Source organism: Rattus rattus, chromosome 7, assembly GCF_011064425.1.
Source record: "Rattus rattus isolate New Zealand chromosome 7, Rrattus_CSIRO_v1, whole genome shotgun sequence".
In the NCBI taxonomy this organism is placed as follows: Eukaryota; Metazoa; Chordata; class Mammalia; order Rodentia; family Muridae; genus Rattus; species Rattus rattus.
The window spans coordinates 19,654,382-19,673,656 of record NC_046160.1 but is presented as its reverse complement, the minus strand read 5'-3'; the positions used below and the strand labels follow the sequence as shown (position 1 = coordinate 19,673,656).

The 19,275-nt window shown below is 46.3% G+C and overlaps 1 protein-coding gene across 1 annotated transcript in view; it reads right to left on the bottom strand.

The window, feature by feature from the left end:
* Galnt14 (polypeptide N-acetylgalactosaminyltransferase 14) overlaps positions 1 to 19,275 on the bottom strand; it is a 218,177-nt gene that overhangs the window by 71,707 nt on the left and 127,195 nt on the right. Inside the window, exon 2 of the mRNA XM_032908938.1 lies at positions 10,410 to 10,579. Within this exon, the coding sequence (XP_032764829.1) occupies positions 10,410 to 10,579 (170 nt within the window). The remainder of the gene's footprint in view (positions 1 to 10,409; positions 10,580 to 19,275) is intronic.

Sequence of the window (19,275 nt, the reverse complement as noted above, 5' to 3'; positions counted from 1 at the left end):
TAGGCTATAATGCCAGTGAAGGAAATAAATTTCCGGGGGGAGGGGAGAGAGAGAGAGAGAGAGAGAGAGAGAGAGAGAGAGAGAGAGAGAGAGAGAGAGAGAGAAGACTGCGAGCAAAGGTGTGGCCCAAATTAAAGGTGGGTTTTCCCACCTCAAAAGATCTGGATTAAAAATAGGTTTTCCCACTTCAATTAATTTAATTAAGAAAAATAAATTCCTCACATGTGTACCCAGGTACTTGGATTTTAGTTAATTCCAGATGCAGTCAAGTTGACAACCAGAACTAGCCATCACAGATGGCAAAGAGGCTGAAGAGGTTAGAGCCTTGTCTTAAGGAGAGCCAGATATTCTTATATTTCTCTCCATATTCTATGATACTGCCTCAAAATGTTTGGCAAAATGCCAAAAGATAACCCAACGAGAAGGAGGTGTCAGAAGAGGAATGAAGACCTAGGTCTGGCTCTTGGATTTTTGGCAAAGTGCATAGGTAAAATATGAAATATTATCATGAAAAAAGGTAAAAATAATATTGGTTTGGGAGTTTAACCAAAGTGCTTATGGAAAGTTGCTGTGCTGGGCAGTTTTCTGTCAACTTGACAGAGCTAGAATGATCTGAAAGAAGGGAAGCTCAACTAAGAAAATGCCTCCATAAGATCCTGCTGTAAGAAATTTTCTTGATTAGTGATTGATGGGGGAGGGCCCAGCCCACTGTGAGAGGTGCCATCTGTGGGCTGGTAGTCTATGGTTCTATAAGAAAGCAGGCTGAGCAAGCCATGAGGAGCAAGCCAATACGTAGCCCTCCTTCATAGCCTCTGCGTCAGCTCCTACTTCCAAGTTTGAGTTCCTGTCTTGACTGCTTTTGATGATGAACAGTGACATGGAAGTGTGTAAGCCAAATAAACCTTTCCCTCCCTAAGTTGCTTTTGTCACGATGCCTCATGGCAGCAATAGGAAATCCTAGCTAAGACGGGGGGAGTCCATAAGAGAAGATGGTAGCAATGGCTGCAGAAGGGCAAGGGAGTCTCCAGTTACCCATGTGGAGAGGCTGCTATGCTGGAGAAATATCATTCCATGGAACAAACATCAGCTTTCCCACAGAACATCCCTCATTGTTTTGTAAGCAGTAATCAGTAGTCTAAGTTCCTCATGGCAGATGTTTAGTCCAAAATACCTTCCCATTTGGCCATTAAACACATGCTTGGATCTTTTCTGGACTTCTTTACTTTGCCCAAATCCTCAGACCATATGAACTATGGGGAACAGATCCAGGCAGGAGGCAAATCTCCAGAACCAAGGCCACTCATCAGCCCCTTCAAGGACACAATGGGAGCTTCTCTGGTCACCCGCCCATTACAGTTTGGCCTAGGTGACAGGATAGTAGATGGCACTGTTCATTCATTAGATGATTGAAGTGTCGCTTTTCGTATTTCCTGGCATAGCTAAATTACACTTACCAAACTCTTAACTGTCAAACCCACAATCCCTGTGCATCACCCTTTTCTCCTTGTTCCAAGGCCAAGTTCATCTCAATTAGTCTGTCACTGTCTCTGTTGATCTGTTTCTGTCTTTCTCTTGCTCTGTCTTCTCAGTAGACTTAGTTCACACACACACACACACACACACACACACACACACACACACACACACACACGGTTTAGAAGCTGAGAACCTGACTTTGAGTTTCAGCTAATCCATGATGAACAGTTTGACCCTGGATAGGCTCCTTTAACTTGCTGAGCCTGGTTCTTCTCATCTAGATGTGTGGTCCATCTCTACTTTTGATGATGTGCCCAGGTCTCAATAACCCACTCTGGTGCTCATTCTGAAGCACAGAGTTGCTCTGGAATGAAGGACAGGTCCCATTGCCACATCCAGTTCCTTTACTCCAAGGCCAGTATTTGCTTCTCTTCCCTCCCGTCTCACCTACGAACAAGTGGCCCAGTGTGACAGCCATAAAACCACCCTAAGGGTTCTGTTGCTAAGATCCATGCCAAGCTCCTTAGCACCAATCTTAGTTTGGTATTCCTCCTCCCTTGGGGGCATCATTGCGACCCTGCCCCATTTTGCTTTAGTGCACGTTGGTTCCTTTCCTCTATTAGAAGTTCCTATAACACAGCACTGGCATAAAATGTGCATAGAGCAGCTCTAGGGTTGCCATGGCAATAGAGTAGTCTAGTAAGAGAATAGGAGTCTTCTAGTTGTTTACTGAGTTAACTCTAAGCCCTTCTCCTAAAGTTGAGACTTTGCTAAACATGACTCTGTAAGTTTCTCTTCCAGAATGTTTTCTCTGCTCCTACAATTCATCATCTCATCCTCGAAACAGAACTGATTCAACAATGCCCTGGCTCTCCTGTCTGATAGTTTCCTATGGTCTTATTCCAACATGGAATGCCTATCCCCTGGTGAGATCATCAAGACCCATATGTTCCTGCCAGTTATAACTAAAATGTCATCTACTTCAGAAAGCCCAGATTCCCTCTTCTACACAAGCCAGCTCCTCTTTATTCACAGAAATGTTTCTAGCCCTGATGCTCCAATACTTGACCAAGGCAGGAGTAGCCAGACTAAAATATGAGAGAGAGGGAAAGGTAGAGGCGCTGGAATCAGGAGAGATGGCCTCAATGAAATCCATACTTGAGACCCACAGGGACCCATCCCTAAGCCAGAACTTGACATGTGGTGCTGTCTGAATGAACTGAATGAACAAATTAAAAATGAATAAATGGATAATGTGCACAATGCAGGGCCAAAGTTGGTGGGCGTTTTTAGGAAACGAGGTACCGAAAACAAACATGCTAAGGTAGGTTTGTGGAGACGGACGAACCCTCATCCGTCAGGGTTATGCCTGAGACTAAGGAGCTGTGCCTCTGGAAATCTGGAACTCAGAAGGCAGCTATAGCTCAGCCTTCAAAGAATCAGGGGACAGAAGTGAAAGGAAATCCTGACTGGGGGCACACATTACCCCAGTCCTGTGGCCCAACCTCCTTCTTACCTGGAAAGAATTATCTCGAGACTCTCGTTTTAATTACTTTCCTCAAGGCCATGACCTGATACCTGGTATGAAGCAACTTAAGGAAGGAAGGGCTTACTCTGGATTACAGTGTGAGCATGCGGTTCATCAGGATGGGAAAGGCGTAACGTAGTGGGGGTGGGCTCAGCGGTGACTCCTCACTTCCACCTTTCCCCACAGAACAGGAAGCATGAGGCAGTGAGGCTGAAGTGCCTTTGTAAGTGTCCTCCCTTACAAAACAATTATGAGTGGATCTGGGGAGAGGCAGGGTGTGTGTGTGTGTGTGTGTGTGTGTGTGTGTGTGTGTGTGTGTGTGTGTGTGTGCAGTGGACTGGGAGCAGAGAATGAGTAGAGGGAGGAGAGCCTGTGGTTGGGCTATATTGTTGAGAGAAGAAGAAATAAAAATTGAAAATTTGTTTTATTTGTTGGTTTGTTTTGAGTCCAGGTTGTCCTGTAGCTCAGGCCCGCCTCAAGCTTTCTATGGAATGAAGAGCAGCCTTGGACTTTCCCTCCCTCCCTCTCTCTTCTAAGGATGAACACTACCACACCCTCTTCCTTGTTCCCTCTTCATGATGTCTGAGTTCCTAGCTCATGGGTTGTCCACCTGCACTGAGGGTTAGCATTCCATCTCCTGTTAAACATCTATGGAAGCACCCTCCCAGGCATGCTTAGTGGTATATCTCCTAGGGGATCCCAAGTCTAGTCAAGTTGATGGTGTCGATAAGCCATCACAGCACTGTAGACATCAGTGCCAGGACCCAGGTCTGCTGACCCAGTTTAGCTGCACAGCTATTTCCAGGGTACTCCGAATTTCCTCCATGGCTCCCTTCCTTCCACGGAGCAACGTGGACTCCAAGCATACAGTACATAGAGACTCCATCAAGGGGCTCACATTTCATACTGAAAAATGGCTCACGCGGGGGGACTGGAAAGTAGCAGATGTGAAGAGCTTGTTTGCAGAAGCTAAGTGTCTGTGATGGGTTTCCCTCTCCTCCCCTCAGCCTCGCTGCAGAATCACTAACACAGTGCTGAGCTAGTGGAATAGCCTTGACTCTGAGGGAATATGAACATTTTTTACGCTTAGCCATTCCAGCCGTAAAGATTCTTATCCTATTACCGCTAAGTGACGAGTGCAAGGAGAGAAATGATGATGATCTTTGACAGCCATTCCAACCGAGTAAATACAAGGAGGGAGGAATGCGTCCAGAGACCCGGGCCACTGCCCCTTCATTTCCCAGGATGAAAAGGAGCAAAGGAAAAATGTCTTCCTGGTGAGATGTATCGAAGTGTGGAATTTTCCCTCCAGGCAAGAGATGGGCTCCCCACTGGTTCTTACCACTTAGTTCCACACTGGACTAAGGCCTGGGAGAGTATGCCAGAAGGGAGCAATCAAACCCTGCCAGGCCAGGGAGAAGACCTGATGAAGCTTCCCTAGCTCTAACTCTATGTAGCCCAACCCGGCACCCGCTCCCCTGCAAACCAAGCAACCCCATCATGCATTGCTAGGCAACAGGAAACCACACATTTGCTTTGTCAGAATATCCACCTGTCCCTCACCACCACCACCACCACCCGAGGGGTGTGTCTCCGTTTGATGTCTTATTGTTTTATTTTATGCACTATTATTGGGATAATGGGAAAGCCAGATGTGTGGCAGGGTTGAGGTAGAACAACTGGAAAACAGGATTGTTTGTTAGTCCAGTCACTGTGTTATAAACAGAAGAGCTCTGGAGAAATATTCTTAAGACTCGTAGCTCACCTAAAGTTGTCTCTTTCTTACATTATAAATTTTCTGCATGGCGCGCCACTACCTCCTTCCAATCACATGACATATGACATATCCATGTCTTATTTATCATTGTGACCACAGCACCCAGGCAGTGACCTGGGGCCCAAGTTGGGGCAGAGCAACATGTCTGACATGGAAACACTGGGATTAAGATGCCCAGTGCTCTGTTCGGTTGAAGTGGGATAAGCTACCAGGACCATAAAGACTGAGGGAAGCTGGTCCACAACTGCAATGACGTGAAGAGTGGAGAATTGTGAGAATGGGTGGAGGTTATCTAGCCCAACACTTTACAAAGAAGATGAAGGAAGGAGAGGAACCAGGATGTTTTGCAAGTCCCTCTGTATCTCTCCTCCCCACATTTCTCCAGAGACATGCAGGTCTAAAGCATGCGCGTCTCACCTTCAATTCTGTGACCATCATACCAAATGGATGTAAGGGGGAACGTGGGTAAGGGAGTGATGTTAACCTCACAGTGTGACTATGTAACGGATCCAGCATTTTCTGTACTATTCTGGATGTGGCATTCTCACTGCCCTTACTCCTGGTGCTAGGAAAGTGCTAAGGAGTCCATCAGTTCAGCGGCCTACAAGTGAGGACTAATGCCTTCTCCTCCTCCCGTCCCTCCCATTCAAGTCACCTGGCTTCTTCAGCTTCTGAGGCAATTCACCCCAACAACACTCTCCTGGCAGCTCTTGCTCTAATGCTCAGCTAATAGTTGTCTGTTCCAGGCGCTGTCCAAACGCATACTATAAATCAGAATCCAATTACTGTGGTAAGAAAATTGGAAGCAAATTTAATAAGCTCAGACCCCTCCCACGTGCTGTTTCTTCGCTCTTCTCTTTCAGTAATGAGAACTCTTCAAGGGGGGGGGAGCTTTTTCCCTTTAACTCTGTGACTGCTCTCTCCATTTCTCATATGAGGCTCCTGAGGGTCAAAGAATAATGAGAGGGGGCTTCTTTTAGCTCCTCTTTCCTCTCTGCATGGAAGGCAGGTGTGTGTGTGTGTGTGTGTGTGTGTGTGTGTGTGTGTGTGAGAGAGAGAGAGAGAGAGAGAGAGAGAGAGAGAGAGAGAGAGAGGGACAGAGACATACAGAGGTTGGCAGTCTTTCTAATAAGTCTTTCTTTTATTTATTCAACAAACAGATACTCTGCCCCTTATCACACACCAGACATCATAATAGATGTTCAATCCGTTCCTTTCTCTACAGGGCAATTGACATCAGAACTAGCAGGATTGTTGCTGTAAGGCAAGATGATCTCCTTAGCAGAAATAAAGCCTGCATCACGGGGCTCAGTTCCATGAATAGCTAGGCAGCCAATGTAGATCATTGGCCATAAGGTAAAGTATGAGACCCTGCAGTAGACACATCTTAGGAATGGTCATGCCAGTTGCTAAGAGGGTGACGGGATGAGGGTGGAAAGTGAAGGAAGAGGGCAGTCAGAAGCCAAGATACCTGAACAGAGGGAGAGGTACACAAATATATGGGCAGTGGATGCACTTATCCCAGGGCCTCTACTCTCTCCTCAAACCCTGAGGCTTTCGGCAGAATCAAATCACACATGGACTTCACCTGGCTTATGCTACGTCGAGCAGGCCTCACAATCACCTAAAGTTCTTGCTGAGCCACGTACCTGGGGTTCACCTGAAGTTTTCTGGGCAAAGCCTAGAATGTGCATTTCCAACATGCTCCCAAACGACGCTGCTGCTGCTGCTGCTGCTGCTGGTCCTTTGGTCTGGAGAATCAGACTTTCAAAGCCATTGTGAGCCCTTACTGTTCAATGTGTGATCCACAGACCACAGGCATCCCTGTCATTGGGGAGCCCATTAGACATGCAGAATCTCAGGGCCGAAGAGATGGTACAGTGGCTAAGAGCATTTATTGCTCTTCCAGAGGACTCAGAAAGCGAGCCCCATGGTGATTCATTATCACCCATAGTAGTTCGAGCTCCTAGGGATCTAAATCCCTATCCTGGGCTCCTCCAGTGGTCCCCACACATGTGATATTCACTCTCACATACAGGCACACAGATGCAAAAAGAAAAATTATTAAAAAAAATAAACCTTAAGAAGAAAGGAAATGCTGACTATCAGCTGCCCTTGCCCCCAGGACCTACTGAGTCAGATGGGAACACATCCCAAGATGACTTGTCTGTTTGCCTGTTTAAGTCTGAGAAGCCCTTACGCAGAGCGGCCACCCACAAGTCTTGCCGCTCATTAGAGTCACTTGGGAGCTGAGCAAGGACACACTTGAGTTGATTGGAGTCTGGGTATCAACATATTTAAAGGACTCCCAAGTGCCTCTCAAAAGAAGCCTGAGTTGAGAGCTGCTAAGAGTGGCATTTAGAAACCAACGTATCCCACTGTGATGCTGCTCAGTCTATCTCTCTGGATTCAAGCTTGACCTTGAACCCCACCTTTGTTCTTCCCTAGCCCCTCTGCCACGCCTGACGATCTAACCCCTCCATCCTGGTCTTCTAGCGGGTGCTTCATTAATTTGTTCAGTCATCTCTGGTTTTCTACCAGCCTGCTTCTCATCCACACAAGGCTCAGCTATCATCGCGTGGTATATATACATATTTGAACATTAACTAGGAAATAGGTCAACGCTGTCTCCATATATCATTTGACTCTTATAACAACCGGAGTCAATGGGATCATTATTGTTATTTTTAATCCCTGCTTTTCAAAAGAGCAAAGCAAGGTGTGGCGAAAGCTAGTCCATTCGTCGTGCCAGCTAGCACAGCCAGGATGGGATCCCAGAGACTCTGTGCTGACCCTCTGGTGACTCTTCACATTGTTCTCGACTTCAGTCTGCTTTACATAGGGAATCTGGCCTGACCTCTCTTGCTGCTGGTGGACCGGTAATAAATATTTTCATTTCATCTCTGAAGATTTGGGTAAAAAGCAAGGCTGGATTTACAGCAGTGATCCTTGTTGCAGGGGAGATATATGGGAAAGATATTTTTGGCAATCACAACTTGGCGTGTGGGGGAGGGGAGCTGTTAGGGTAGGTGGATGCTATTGCCATATAGTAAGTAGAGGCCAGAGAAACTGCTAGAATCTTGGAATGCCCAGGATACTCCCTCAATGAAGAATCCTCCAGCCCAAAATGTCAACAACATTGCTGTTGAGAACTCCTGACCACCATTAGCTGTGCTGGCCATAACTGAGGTCAGCAGGCCCCAAAGTGAGTTCCAGGGTTCTACTGGTCTGCGTGGACAAGTTCATGTGACTGCACCAGAATCCATCAGTGATAGGACACACAGCAGGATTAGGGAACCTGGCTGGTGACCCTAGCCATGGATGGTTTCTGTAAGCAGGGACTGGATGAGGGAGATCCTGGACATAGAGTTTGAGGGAAGAACACAGGGCTTTTGTGGACAGGCTCTGGGGTTCTTGAGATCACAAGAGTACTACCAGCAGGGGGCAGCACTCTACTAAACTCAGCCTAGGGTTGGATGATTCAGTTGGTCCCTGCTCAAGACCCTCAAGATGACTTCTGGTCCTGGGCACCCATGCCAATTCTGAATCTTCTGATCTCTAATCTTTTGAGCTTTTTCCCCCCTGCAGGTAACATTCCCTGAATCCAGAATTCTCCGAGCAGCACACTTCCAGCTCCTGCAGGGTAAGGCTGTTACCCTGAGGCAAACATTCAGCTAATATTTTTCCCCTTTTGTCTTCTCAAAGAGTATCTGGATTCTACCTCAGTCCTCTCTGCCCTTCCCGCTGCCTCCCTGCCGATCACAACTCTTTAACAGATGGAAGCCTGGGTAGGTGCAGAGCCCAGCATTGGCTGGCAAGCCTGGTTCTTTGGGGAACAAGTTTGGCTCTTCATTGTCTGCCACCACAAGTCTGGCCTTTGTACAAACTTTCATTTCTGCTTTGCAGATGAAAGTGAGAGTACAGGACAGAACTCAACACATTCACCTGCTCGGTGAGCTCTTGGCACGTCCTCCCATGGCTAAGAACAGTTGTTACTGATCTCCAAGGCCTCCCACCCAGTCATAGGGGTTTCTGTTTCCTTCCTGGGGTCCTGGCATCTAGAATCAGGACAAGGAAGCAATTACCTGCCTGAGACCTAATGAGGCTTCCCCCAAACCCCTAATGGGGCTTCTCTCCTCTCCCTCTCACCTGATCTCCCATATGTAGTTTCTGCTCAAGGAAATATAATAACTTGTTAATTAAATTTTGCTCAGAGTGGAGTAACAGGATAAGGGCTGGGGAATTCAAATAACAATATTAAAAAGAATTTCAACGGGACTCTAACTTCAAGAGAGTTTAGGCCAGTAGGAGGGAGAAGGAGGGGACTTCGGCTATAGGGGACACAGACACTGCTGCTTAGGGGGACTTTCATGGCACCTTGTAGGGAGAGTTAAATTCACAGATGAACAGTGTTAGAAGAAGTCAGGCCATCGTCCAGTTTGTACCATTTGCTGTGTAAATGTGGACACCAAGACTCCAGCTCCATGCAGTAATGATCGTGACTAACAAGGACTAGTTGGGTGTCTCCACAGGATGCATGTTGTATAAGACAAGATTTCCAGGTTGTGCAGTTCTGCTTTGGAAACTGAGTCTGAATGACTTTACATAGTCCATGCTCAAGAATTAGCAACACAATAAGCCTCAGTGATTTAAAAAGTCCTTTGTATACAAATTCTTTTTCCACAATATGGGGACCCAAACCAGCTAGAAAGAACAAAGCTAAGAGTTCAAAGCCAATACTCCATACCCTTATATCAACTCTATATACTTTTCCAGTTGAATTGCCTTTGACTCTCTCCACCCAGCGGAGAAAGTCACTGCTGTTGGAGTAGGTACAAGGACAGAGTCATCCAACAAATACAGGTCATCTCTGTGGGTCTCTGGCATGTCTGGGCCAGTGCATGAAGGCTTGGAGAGGAAAATAGTGTTAGGACCCAATTGCTTTCTCAGACTTCAGTAGCAAGCATAGGGACTACCAGGACTGAAGGAGCAGTTGGTGAGGAAACAAAGCATCCATCTTCAAAAAGCCTCTTTCTGCTCATGACAAAGCTCTCTACCTGATCTCTGTTGCCCTCTGCAGCTGTCTAAGCCAGTGGTGACAAAAACACTGTGAGAAAGGGCCCCTGGGTGGGCAGACAGGAAACAATGTTCAGTGAAGAACATTGAGTCTCTTCTCTCATTGTAAAAAGTGCGTGAGGTGCTACAGAAAGAATTTCTCCCAGTGACAGGAGAGAGCATAGCCTGAATACTTGAGGCTTTACCCATCATGCCTTTCCACTTAGAGAGCAAGGCTAGGACTTAAGACTTGGTCAGGTAAGTCCAACTCCACTCTTTTAGTGTTCCATGAGTATTATAGCATGCATCACCTAGGGTGACCAACAGGTGAGGGACAGGGATACCCTCTGTGGTGGGCTTCTCACTCTCTTCAACCTCCAAGTAGAAAGCAGGACCTTTGGGATGGCTTGTGTACAAGCAGAGTGCAGCACAGAGACTTTACTCCATCCCATCACCTGCCCCAGTCCCTGGCACTGGGCTCAATGAGCAACGAGTCCACAAATCGAGGTCACTACTAATATGTCCCGGCTGCAGAGAGGGGCAAGGAACCTACATGGAAGGAGGAGAGGGTACCTCTTATGGCGTGTGTCTGGGACAGCCCGATTGCTGGATATCCGCTCGCTCTCCCGCTGGTTGAAAGCGTACAGCTTGTAGGGATCATCACCGACACGCCACTTTTTGGCATTCAGATACCGCCGCTCATCAAACTGCTCCCACAGGTCATCCCAGTCCGCATCAGAAGGCTGTGTGACATGAATGGAAAGTCTGTGAGAAGGCTCCCCAGCCACCACCAGCTCCCATCCATCTGTCAGCAACCGACCAGGGACTAAGCTTATTCTGACAACGCTGAGCTCAAACACGGGGCCAGGGGCAGAACACGAGCAAACCCGCCAGCAATAATAATCACACACGGACCGGTGATAATATTGCTACTGCTATCTATCAAGCCCCACATGCCAGGTACAGTTCTAGGAGCATCAGTTCCATGATCTCATATAATCCTCACGCAGTCGCTCAGATGTGTCAACTGACAGATGAGAATACACTCTCACAAAAGCTGTATGTTGCCCAAGACCCACACTTAGGAAGTGGCAGGACCTGAACCCAGATTTTAGCACCCCAACCCAAAAGACCATCTTCCTAGGACGATATGAGGATACCTGGTGCACCGGCACAGAGCAGGTGGGCCACAACTACTATTGTTTCCAACGTGCTTCAGGAAGTATGTTATCAATCTACAATAGTGTGTGGCCCATTAGACACTTTGGCCCTTTGTTTCTCCAACCCAAGGTCCTGAAGCCACTCTTAGAGGAAGCATCCATGGGTGAGCCAGGACACAGGATTTCAGAATAAGGAAGGTGACTTTCATGATCTTGGTTTGTTTCATACTTAAACACGCTGGAAAGAGTAGGGAACGAGGGACCCTAGAAAGGTCACCAGCCTGGCAAATGGCAGACCGTCAGGCAGAGCTTAGTTATCTGGATCTTTTCGACAGGAGAGGTGAGAGCCTGCCTTCCCATCAGAGCCAAAGATGCCTGATCTACACCCATCAGCAGCACAATCAGAGCCAAGTCTCTCCACCCAGCTAGTGGGGCTGAGAATCCAGGCTTCAACTTGGCAGCTGCTTCCTAAAAGCTGTTCCCACTCTCACCATGTGAAAGAGTACCCCAAATACCCACACCTTTCAATTCCATCAAAACCACAAATGCTGTGCCTCCAGAAAGAGCTTCTTAATGGCCTCAAGTGGTGTGACTCATGACCTGAGGCTGGCATTGTTACCAAGAAGCTGTTCATTCATATGACCCTAATAGTCAGGAAGAGTCTCACACTGCACAAATCTTAAGGGAGAAGAGACCAGCCATTCGGTCACGGAATGCTGCTGTTGCTGCACACAGGCACCCAAGCAGGAGGATCAGAGCGGGCTTAGTGATATTTGCACAGACTCCATGACTGGTAAGAGGGACTCTACCAGTTTGCACACTCATCTGGGGTACTGTGAGATCTTATCTGGTAATTGATCTCTCTATCCTCTGTTATCTCTGTTTGAAACAGCATTTTCCTCTAATAGCATAAAACGAAGCCCTAGGAACCAGTGATCTTTATCCAATAATTGATTTTATTAGTATCTTATGATACTGCTACTCCAGAACTTGCTAGGGGAAACTCAGATGGGTGTGGGAAACCCCCAAGCTGTGCTGCACAATGTCACAAGCTTGACAGCTGTCAACCTCTGTTTGGAACAACACCCCAGGGTGACCTTGACATCCCACCCTCATGGGAAGGGTCATGGGATTGTCTCCTATTGGCTCACTGCCAACTTAATTCATTACAATTCTCCAAGTAAGTTGTAACTCTCACAGTGCTCTGAGCTAAGGTGGAGGAAGAAACAAGAAACAGTAGCACATGTTTTAGAAAAGTCTCACTCTATGTACACACACACACACACACACACACACACACACACACACACACACACGCACACAGGAGACATCTATACTACACTCTCTATAAGGTTCAACCTCATAAGCTCAATGACCTATAATTTCTGTGACCTATGAGGCTGACTACACCTGTGCAAGGCCCACGATTCAATCCCTATTACTGAAAAAAGAAAATTAGTTACTTAGTTTGGAGATTATAAAGAATTTTCTCCTGTACTTATTGTTGTGTTTTATAAAAAAGAAAGGACTAGAATATGTTTGGTAGAAGCTTGCTATGGTGAGGTGGGAGAAGGTGCCTCTGTGGGCCCATACTGAAGCAATCCTTCCCCCCTGAGGTACCAGTCATACAATGGATATAGTATGGAACAGAGTTTATTTAGGGGCATAGGGAGGGGAGTTGAGGAGGGAGTAAAGATAGAGAAAGTGAGAGAGAGAGAGAGAGAGAGAGAGAGAGAGAGAGAGAGAGAGAGAGCGCCCCATGAGCATGTGGAGAGAGGGGGGAGGGGAATGGGGAGAGAAGGCACAGAGAGGATAAGAGGTTAAGAGAGTAAGAGCATAGAGAGTGAGGAGGGGGCAAGCAGCCCCTTTTATAGTAAGTCAGGCATACCTGACTGTTGCCAGTTAACTGGGGTAGAGCCTAGAAGGAATGCCAACACTTACGAAGCTGACAAGAGCTGTTGTTGGTCACATCCCCAAAATGTATTTGATGAAATTCCTGGGCATCCTGTGGCCCAAGTACATTAGTATAAAATTAACTATTCAAAGGGCATGCATAAAGAAAAACTCTAGAAAACATCTGGGCCTTACGAAGCAGGCCATAGGGAAATAGACCCTGGCTACATATATGGGATGAAGTATAAGGAAGAGAATTAACTTCACGAAATGGCCTGTTGGGGAATGACCTTAATCTATCCTCATGGCTGAACTGGGGTCTTATGGCTGAACCAGCAGGTGGAGGACCAGGCACCCATTGCAATAAGAGGCTGGCGAGAGGAGATACAGCCCACCTCTTGGGCCTTGTTCTAGGTCATACTCCATTTGCAACAAGCAGAGGCATGTTGCCCAGAGGACAAGAGGTCAGAGGTTGCTTGCTGTAGCTCTCTCTCCACCCGCAGTACAGCTAAGCATCCTCGGTATCTCTGGCAGGTACTGTCTTTTTGGAGAAGGCGCTGTGAAGACTCAACTGGAATTCTGGCCCCAGAACATACGAGTAACAGCCAGTTGGCAGGATAATCATTTGAATAGTCAGTAGGAGGCAGCCTAGGAGGGGACTGTCCCACTCAGGAAGTTTAGCTGTCACATGTACAGGGTTTGCTGCACTGAGACCCCCTCAAGAGGGTCGCCTGTACTGGGAGCTGACCTTTCCCCAGGGACATCTGAATGTACTATATAATGGTGAAGGTGTCTTCAAAACAAATAAGCAAAATTTTATGTTGTACATGTGCACATAGATTGCCACAGATTCTTTTTATGATCCTCATCGGTGCAAGGAGGGGTTTGCTTAAAGGAGTCAGGTAGTGATTTGCCCAAGCCCATCAGCTTTCGAGGGATGGGTCTACTGATTTAATCACCCAGAGACAACAGGAGGTAAAACACTTACCTGTGGAAAGCCCCCCACAATGGCTTATTAAATGCTCACTGACGCAGATATTGGAGCACTGCTTGCCATGAGTCATTTACTTTTTCCTATGTCGTCCTTCTTGGCCAACCTTCACCATTCTCGATTAAGGTGGCTCCAGCTCCCCTTAGAAAGTACAGTGTGGAGCCTGACCTGCAAGCCGCTGTAGGAGAAGGTTTCTACCCCGTTTCAGAACAGCTGCAGAGCCATTAGTGCTGCCAAAGGTCCTTGTCTCTGGGTTCTCATCCTTGAGGTAAGCAGGGCATGGTGCCACCTGTGTCTTACTGGTGGCAACCCTTGCCTCCTCTGTCCTGGTGTAGTGGTGTGTCCTGTCCCATTGGTGTTACGTAAGAGGTACACCTCACATTTACCTTTAGAAGCCTCCTCAGTCCAGAATTCAGACACATACAGGCATCGCTGGCCCACTAGGCGCCTCCACTTCATAACCAGGCAACTTTATGTTTTTCAGTGCAGTCTTTACCCAAGCCTTACCTTAGATAATTAGAAGGTTTTGCTTACCCAAGCAACGACGTCAATGCCCAGTTTCCTAGCTGCTTCTTTTCAATTTTTTTTTCTTTTAGGTTTATTTTATGTGTTTGAATGTTTTGTCTGCATGCATGTGTGTATGCCACATGTGTGCCAGTTAAGCTTAGAAGAGGGCACCGGATCCCCTGGAACTGGAGTTACAGATGGCTGTGAGCCATTGTGTGTGTTACACGAGTTGAAACTGGGTCCTTTGCAAGAGCAGCCAGTGCAGTGCACTTACTGAGTCATCTCTTCAGCTCTAATCTGCTGATTCTTGAATGTGTTCCTGTATTGGACAGGGATCCCTAGAAAAATAGAGCAACTATGTCTGTCTGTCTGTCTGTCTCTTTGTGTCACTCTCTGTCTCTTTTCATGTATTGCCCTGTCTCTGTCTCTCTATCTCTCTATCTCTCTATCCCTCTCCCCATCTCTCTGACACTCTCTCTCTCTCTCTCTCTCTCTCTCTCTCTCTCTCTCTCTCTCTCTCCCCCTCCCCCCCTAGGAGAGGGAAGAGAAGTGGTGAATGTGAACCAACGTGTGTTAAGAATAGCTCATGAACTTTTGACTTGCAACCTAAGGTTGATGTCAGATCTCTGCTAGCTGAATGCCTTCTTTCTGGGTGAGGTAGAGGTCAGTCTTCCATCTCTTAAAGCCCCCAACTGACTGGCTGAAGCCCAGCCACATTTTGGAGAAGACCCAGTCTTACTCCAAGTGCCGCAATTTAAATGTTCCTGTCATTTAAAACCAACTTTGGAGAAACATCCAGAATAGTGTTTGACTGAGTACCCGGACCCTATGGCATAGTAAGTTGCATGTAAAAATTTACCAGCACAGCACCTCTTGCAACAACCTCAGAAGGACATAGTGAGTGGAGAGCCTCGAGTTATCTCAAATCCTTACAGAGTTAAAGTTCAATAGGAAACGATAGCCTGCTTTCAGAGGAGGAAAGTGGGACACGGGGAGAGTAAATGATCCGCCCAAGTTCTCCCACTTTTCAACAGACAGTGTTTCTAAGCCTGTTGTAGGGAGCTGGAGCCCCACTTGCTCATAAGCAGGCTGTCTTCAGGACCACAGCCTCTGGCTCTCCAGCATGTCTGCCCCCTGGCCAGTTCTGCTTCCAATCTACTGTGCTGATCCTAGCACCGCAGCTGGCCAGATGCTTCCAGGGAACCCTCCTTGCCAACCGACAAGCTACTACCACCTCAGATTGGGGTGCCTTGCCGGGCTGCCCTATAAGAAAGCCTTTGCTGCCCATTGAGGGGTGAGGCCAGAATCTGCTATGTGCAGAGTTGCAGTTGTTAAATGCTGAACAAGGGGAAATTTGAGGTCCCCCTCAGGTCAAAGATCCCTGAGAAGTTAAGCCTTGGCTCCCAAAAGATGGAAAACCAGGATTCTGATGTAATCAAGCCTAAAAAGGGCATGAAGGACTACGTGCTTGACTCCCAGGAGATAGAAATGCACAGCCTAGCTGGGAGAAAACACCTCTCATCCAGACAAGGTTCACTAAAGTCCAACAAGGTTCCACCAAAGAAGGAATTGAAAAAGAAGAGAAAGACCATCCCATACACACGAGGAAAAAGGAATCAGCTCTGTTGGCCAAAGTAGCAAAACCTCTGAGCACACTGATACCCTCCAAGGGTTCCCGCAGAAAATAACGCCTATCCACCTGGAGATCCAATGTAGGCACAGCTGTTGATAAAATAGGAAATAAGAAGTGGCAAAAATGAAGGGCAACACTAAAATCAGGAACTAGACAAAACTGCCCACTCTCTCCTACTTATTCAATATAGTTCTTGAAGTTCTAGCCAGAGCAATCAGACAACAAAAGGAGGTCAAGGGATACAGATCGGAAAGAAGAAGTCAAAATATCACTTTGCAGATGATATGATAGTATATTTAAGTGATCCCAAAAGTTCCACCAGAGAACTACTAAAGCTGATAAACAACTTCAGCAAAGTGGCTGGGTATAAAATTAACTCAAATAAATCAGTAGCCTTCCTCTACAAAAAGAAACAAGCGAGAAAGAAATTAGGAAACGACACCCTTCATAATAGACCCAAATAATATAAAGTACCTCGGTGTGACTTTAACCAAGCAAGTAAAAGATTTGTACAACAAGAACTTCAAGACTCTGAAGAAAGAAATTGAAGAAGACCTCAGAAGATGGAAAAAGATCTCCCATGCTCATGGATTGGCAGGATTAATATAGTAAAAATGGCCATTTTACCAAAAGCGATCTACAGATTCAATGCAATCCCATCAAAATACCAATCCAATTCTTCAAAGAGTTAGACAGAACAATTTGCAAATTCATCTGAATAACAAAAAAACCCAGGATAGCTAAAACTATCCTCAACAATAAAAAAGGACTTCAGGGGAATCGCTATCCCTGAACTCAAGCAGTATTACAGAGCAATAGTGATAAAAAACTGCATGGTATTGGTACAGAGACAGACAGATAGACCAATGGAATAGAATTGAAGACCCAGAAATGAACCCACACACCTATGGTCACTTGATTTTTTGACAAAGGAGCCCAAACCATCCAATGGAAAAAAAGATAGCATTTTCAGCAAATGGTGCTGGTTCAACTGGAGGTCAACATGTAGAAGAATGCAGATCGATCCATGCTTATCACCCTGTACAAAGCTTAAGTCCAAGTGGATCAAGGACCTCCACATCAAACCAGACACACTCAAACTAATAGAAGAAAAAACTAGGGAAGCATCTGGAACACATGGGCACTGGAAAAAATTTCCTGAACAAAACACCAATGGCTTATGCTCTTATGCTATCTTATATCTTATGCTTAAGATCAAGAATCGACAAATGGGATCTCATAAAACTGCAAAGCTTCTGTAAGGCAAAGGACACTGTGGTCAGGACAAAACGGCAACCAACAGATTGGGAAAAGATCTTTACCAATCCTACAACGAATAGAGGCCTTATATCCAAAATATACAAAAAGAACTCAAAAGTTAGACCATGAGGGAGACAAATAACCCTATTAAAAATGGGGTTCAGAGCTAAACAAAGAATTCACAGCTGAGGAATGCCGAATGGCTGAGAAACACCTAAAGAAATGTTCAACATCTTTAGTCATCAGGGAAATGCAAATCAAAACAACCCTGAGATTTCACCTCACACCCGTGAGAATGGCTAAGATCAAAAACTCAGGTGACAGCAAATGCTGGCGAGGATGCCGAGAAAGAGGAACACTCCTCCATTGTTGGTGGGGTTGCAGACTGGTACAACCATTCTGGAAATCAGTCTGGAGGTTTCTCAGAAAATTGGACATTGAACTGCCTGAGGATCCAGCTATACCTCTCTTGGGCATATACCCAAAAGATGCCCCAACATATAAAAAAGACACGTGCTCCACTATGTTCATCGCAGCCTTATTTATAATAGCCAGAAGCTGGAAAGAACCCAGATGCCCTTCAACAGAGGAATGGATACAGAAAATGTGGTACATCTACACAATGGAATATTACTCAGCTATCAAAAACAATGAGTTTATGAAATTCATAGGCAAATGGTTGAACTGGAAAATATCATCCTGAGTGAGCTAACCCAATCACAGAAAGACATACATGGTATGCACTCACTGATAAGTGGCTATTAGCCCAAATGTTGAATTACCCTAGTTGCTAGAACAAATGAAACTCAAGGCGGATGATCAAAATGTGAAGGCTTCACTCCCTTCTTTAAAAAAGGAACAAGAATACCCTTGGCAGGGAAGAGAGAGCAAAGATTAAAACAGAGACTGAAGGAACACCCATTCAGAGCCTGCCCACATGTGGCCCCATACACATAGAAACCACCCAATTCCCAGACAAGATGGATGAAGCAAAGAAGTGCAGGCGGACAGGAGCCGGATGTAGATCTCTCCTGAGAGACACAGCCAGAATACAGCAAATACAGAGGCGAATGCCAGCAGCAAACCACTGAACTGAGAACGGGACCCCCGTTGAAGGAATCAGAGAATGAACTGGAAGAGCTTGAAGGGGCCTGAGACCCCATATGTACAAACAATGCCAAGCAACCAGAGCTTCCAGGGACTAAGCCACTACCTAAAGACTATACATGGACTGACCCTGGACTCTGACCTCAAGTAGGTAGCAATGAATACCTAGTAAGAGCACCAGTGGAAGGGGAAGCCCTGGGTCCTGCTAAGACTGAACCCCCAGTGAACTAGACTGTCGGGGGAGGGCGGCAATGGGGAGGTGGGGAGGAACACCCATAAGGAAGGGGAGGAAGGGATGTTTGCCGGAAACCAGGAAGGAATAACACTCAAATGTACATAAGAAATACTCAAGTTAATAAAAAAAATAAAAAAAAAAATGAAGGGCAAACAAAACAAAGTGGCTGGGTAGATCTGACAAAGACCGAACAGAACATGGAGTACTTAATGATATGAGCGGTGGAAGTCAGTGTCTCACTGAACAATGAGAAATTCAGAGAGTACAGAAAGCCCTGTAATAAAAGAACTATTTTATTATACCTAGGAAGTGGGCCGGCCAGTTACAAGTCTCACTTTACAGACAAGAAAACTGAGGCCCCAGTTCAAACTCTCAGAAAAAACCTGTGCGTCCGTGTTTGTGTCTGTGTGTGTTTGTGTCTGTGTGTGTTTGTGTGTGTGTTTGTGTGTGTGTGTGTTTGTGTGTGTGTGTGTGTGTGTGTGCGTGCGCATGTGCACATGCACATGCACGAGCGCATGTGTGTGAATATATGTGCTGGGATGAGGTTGAACATAGGGTCCCCCTCTAATACTTTGGATGTCAATGTTGACGTCTCTTCTGTATCACTAACTGTGCTACTCACCGGTCCTTTCCCCCATCTGTCAATCAGTCCG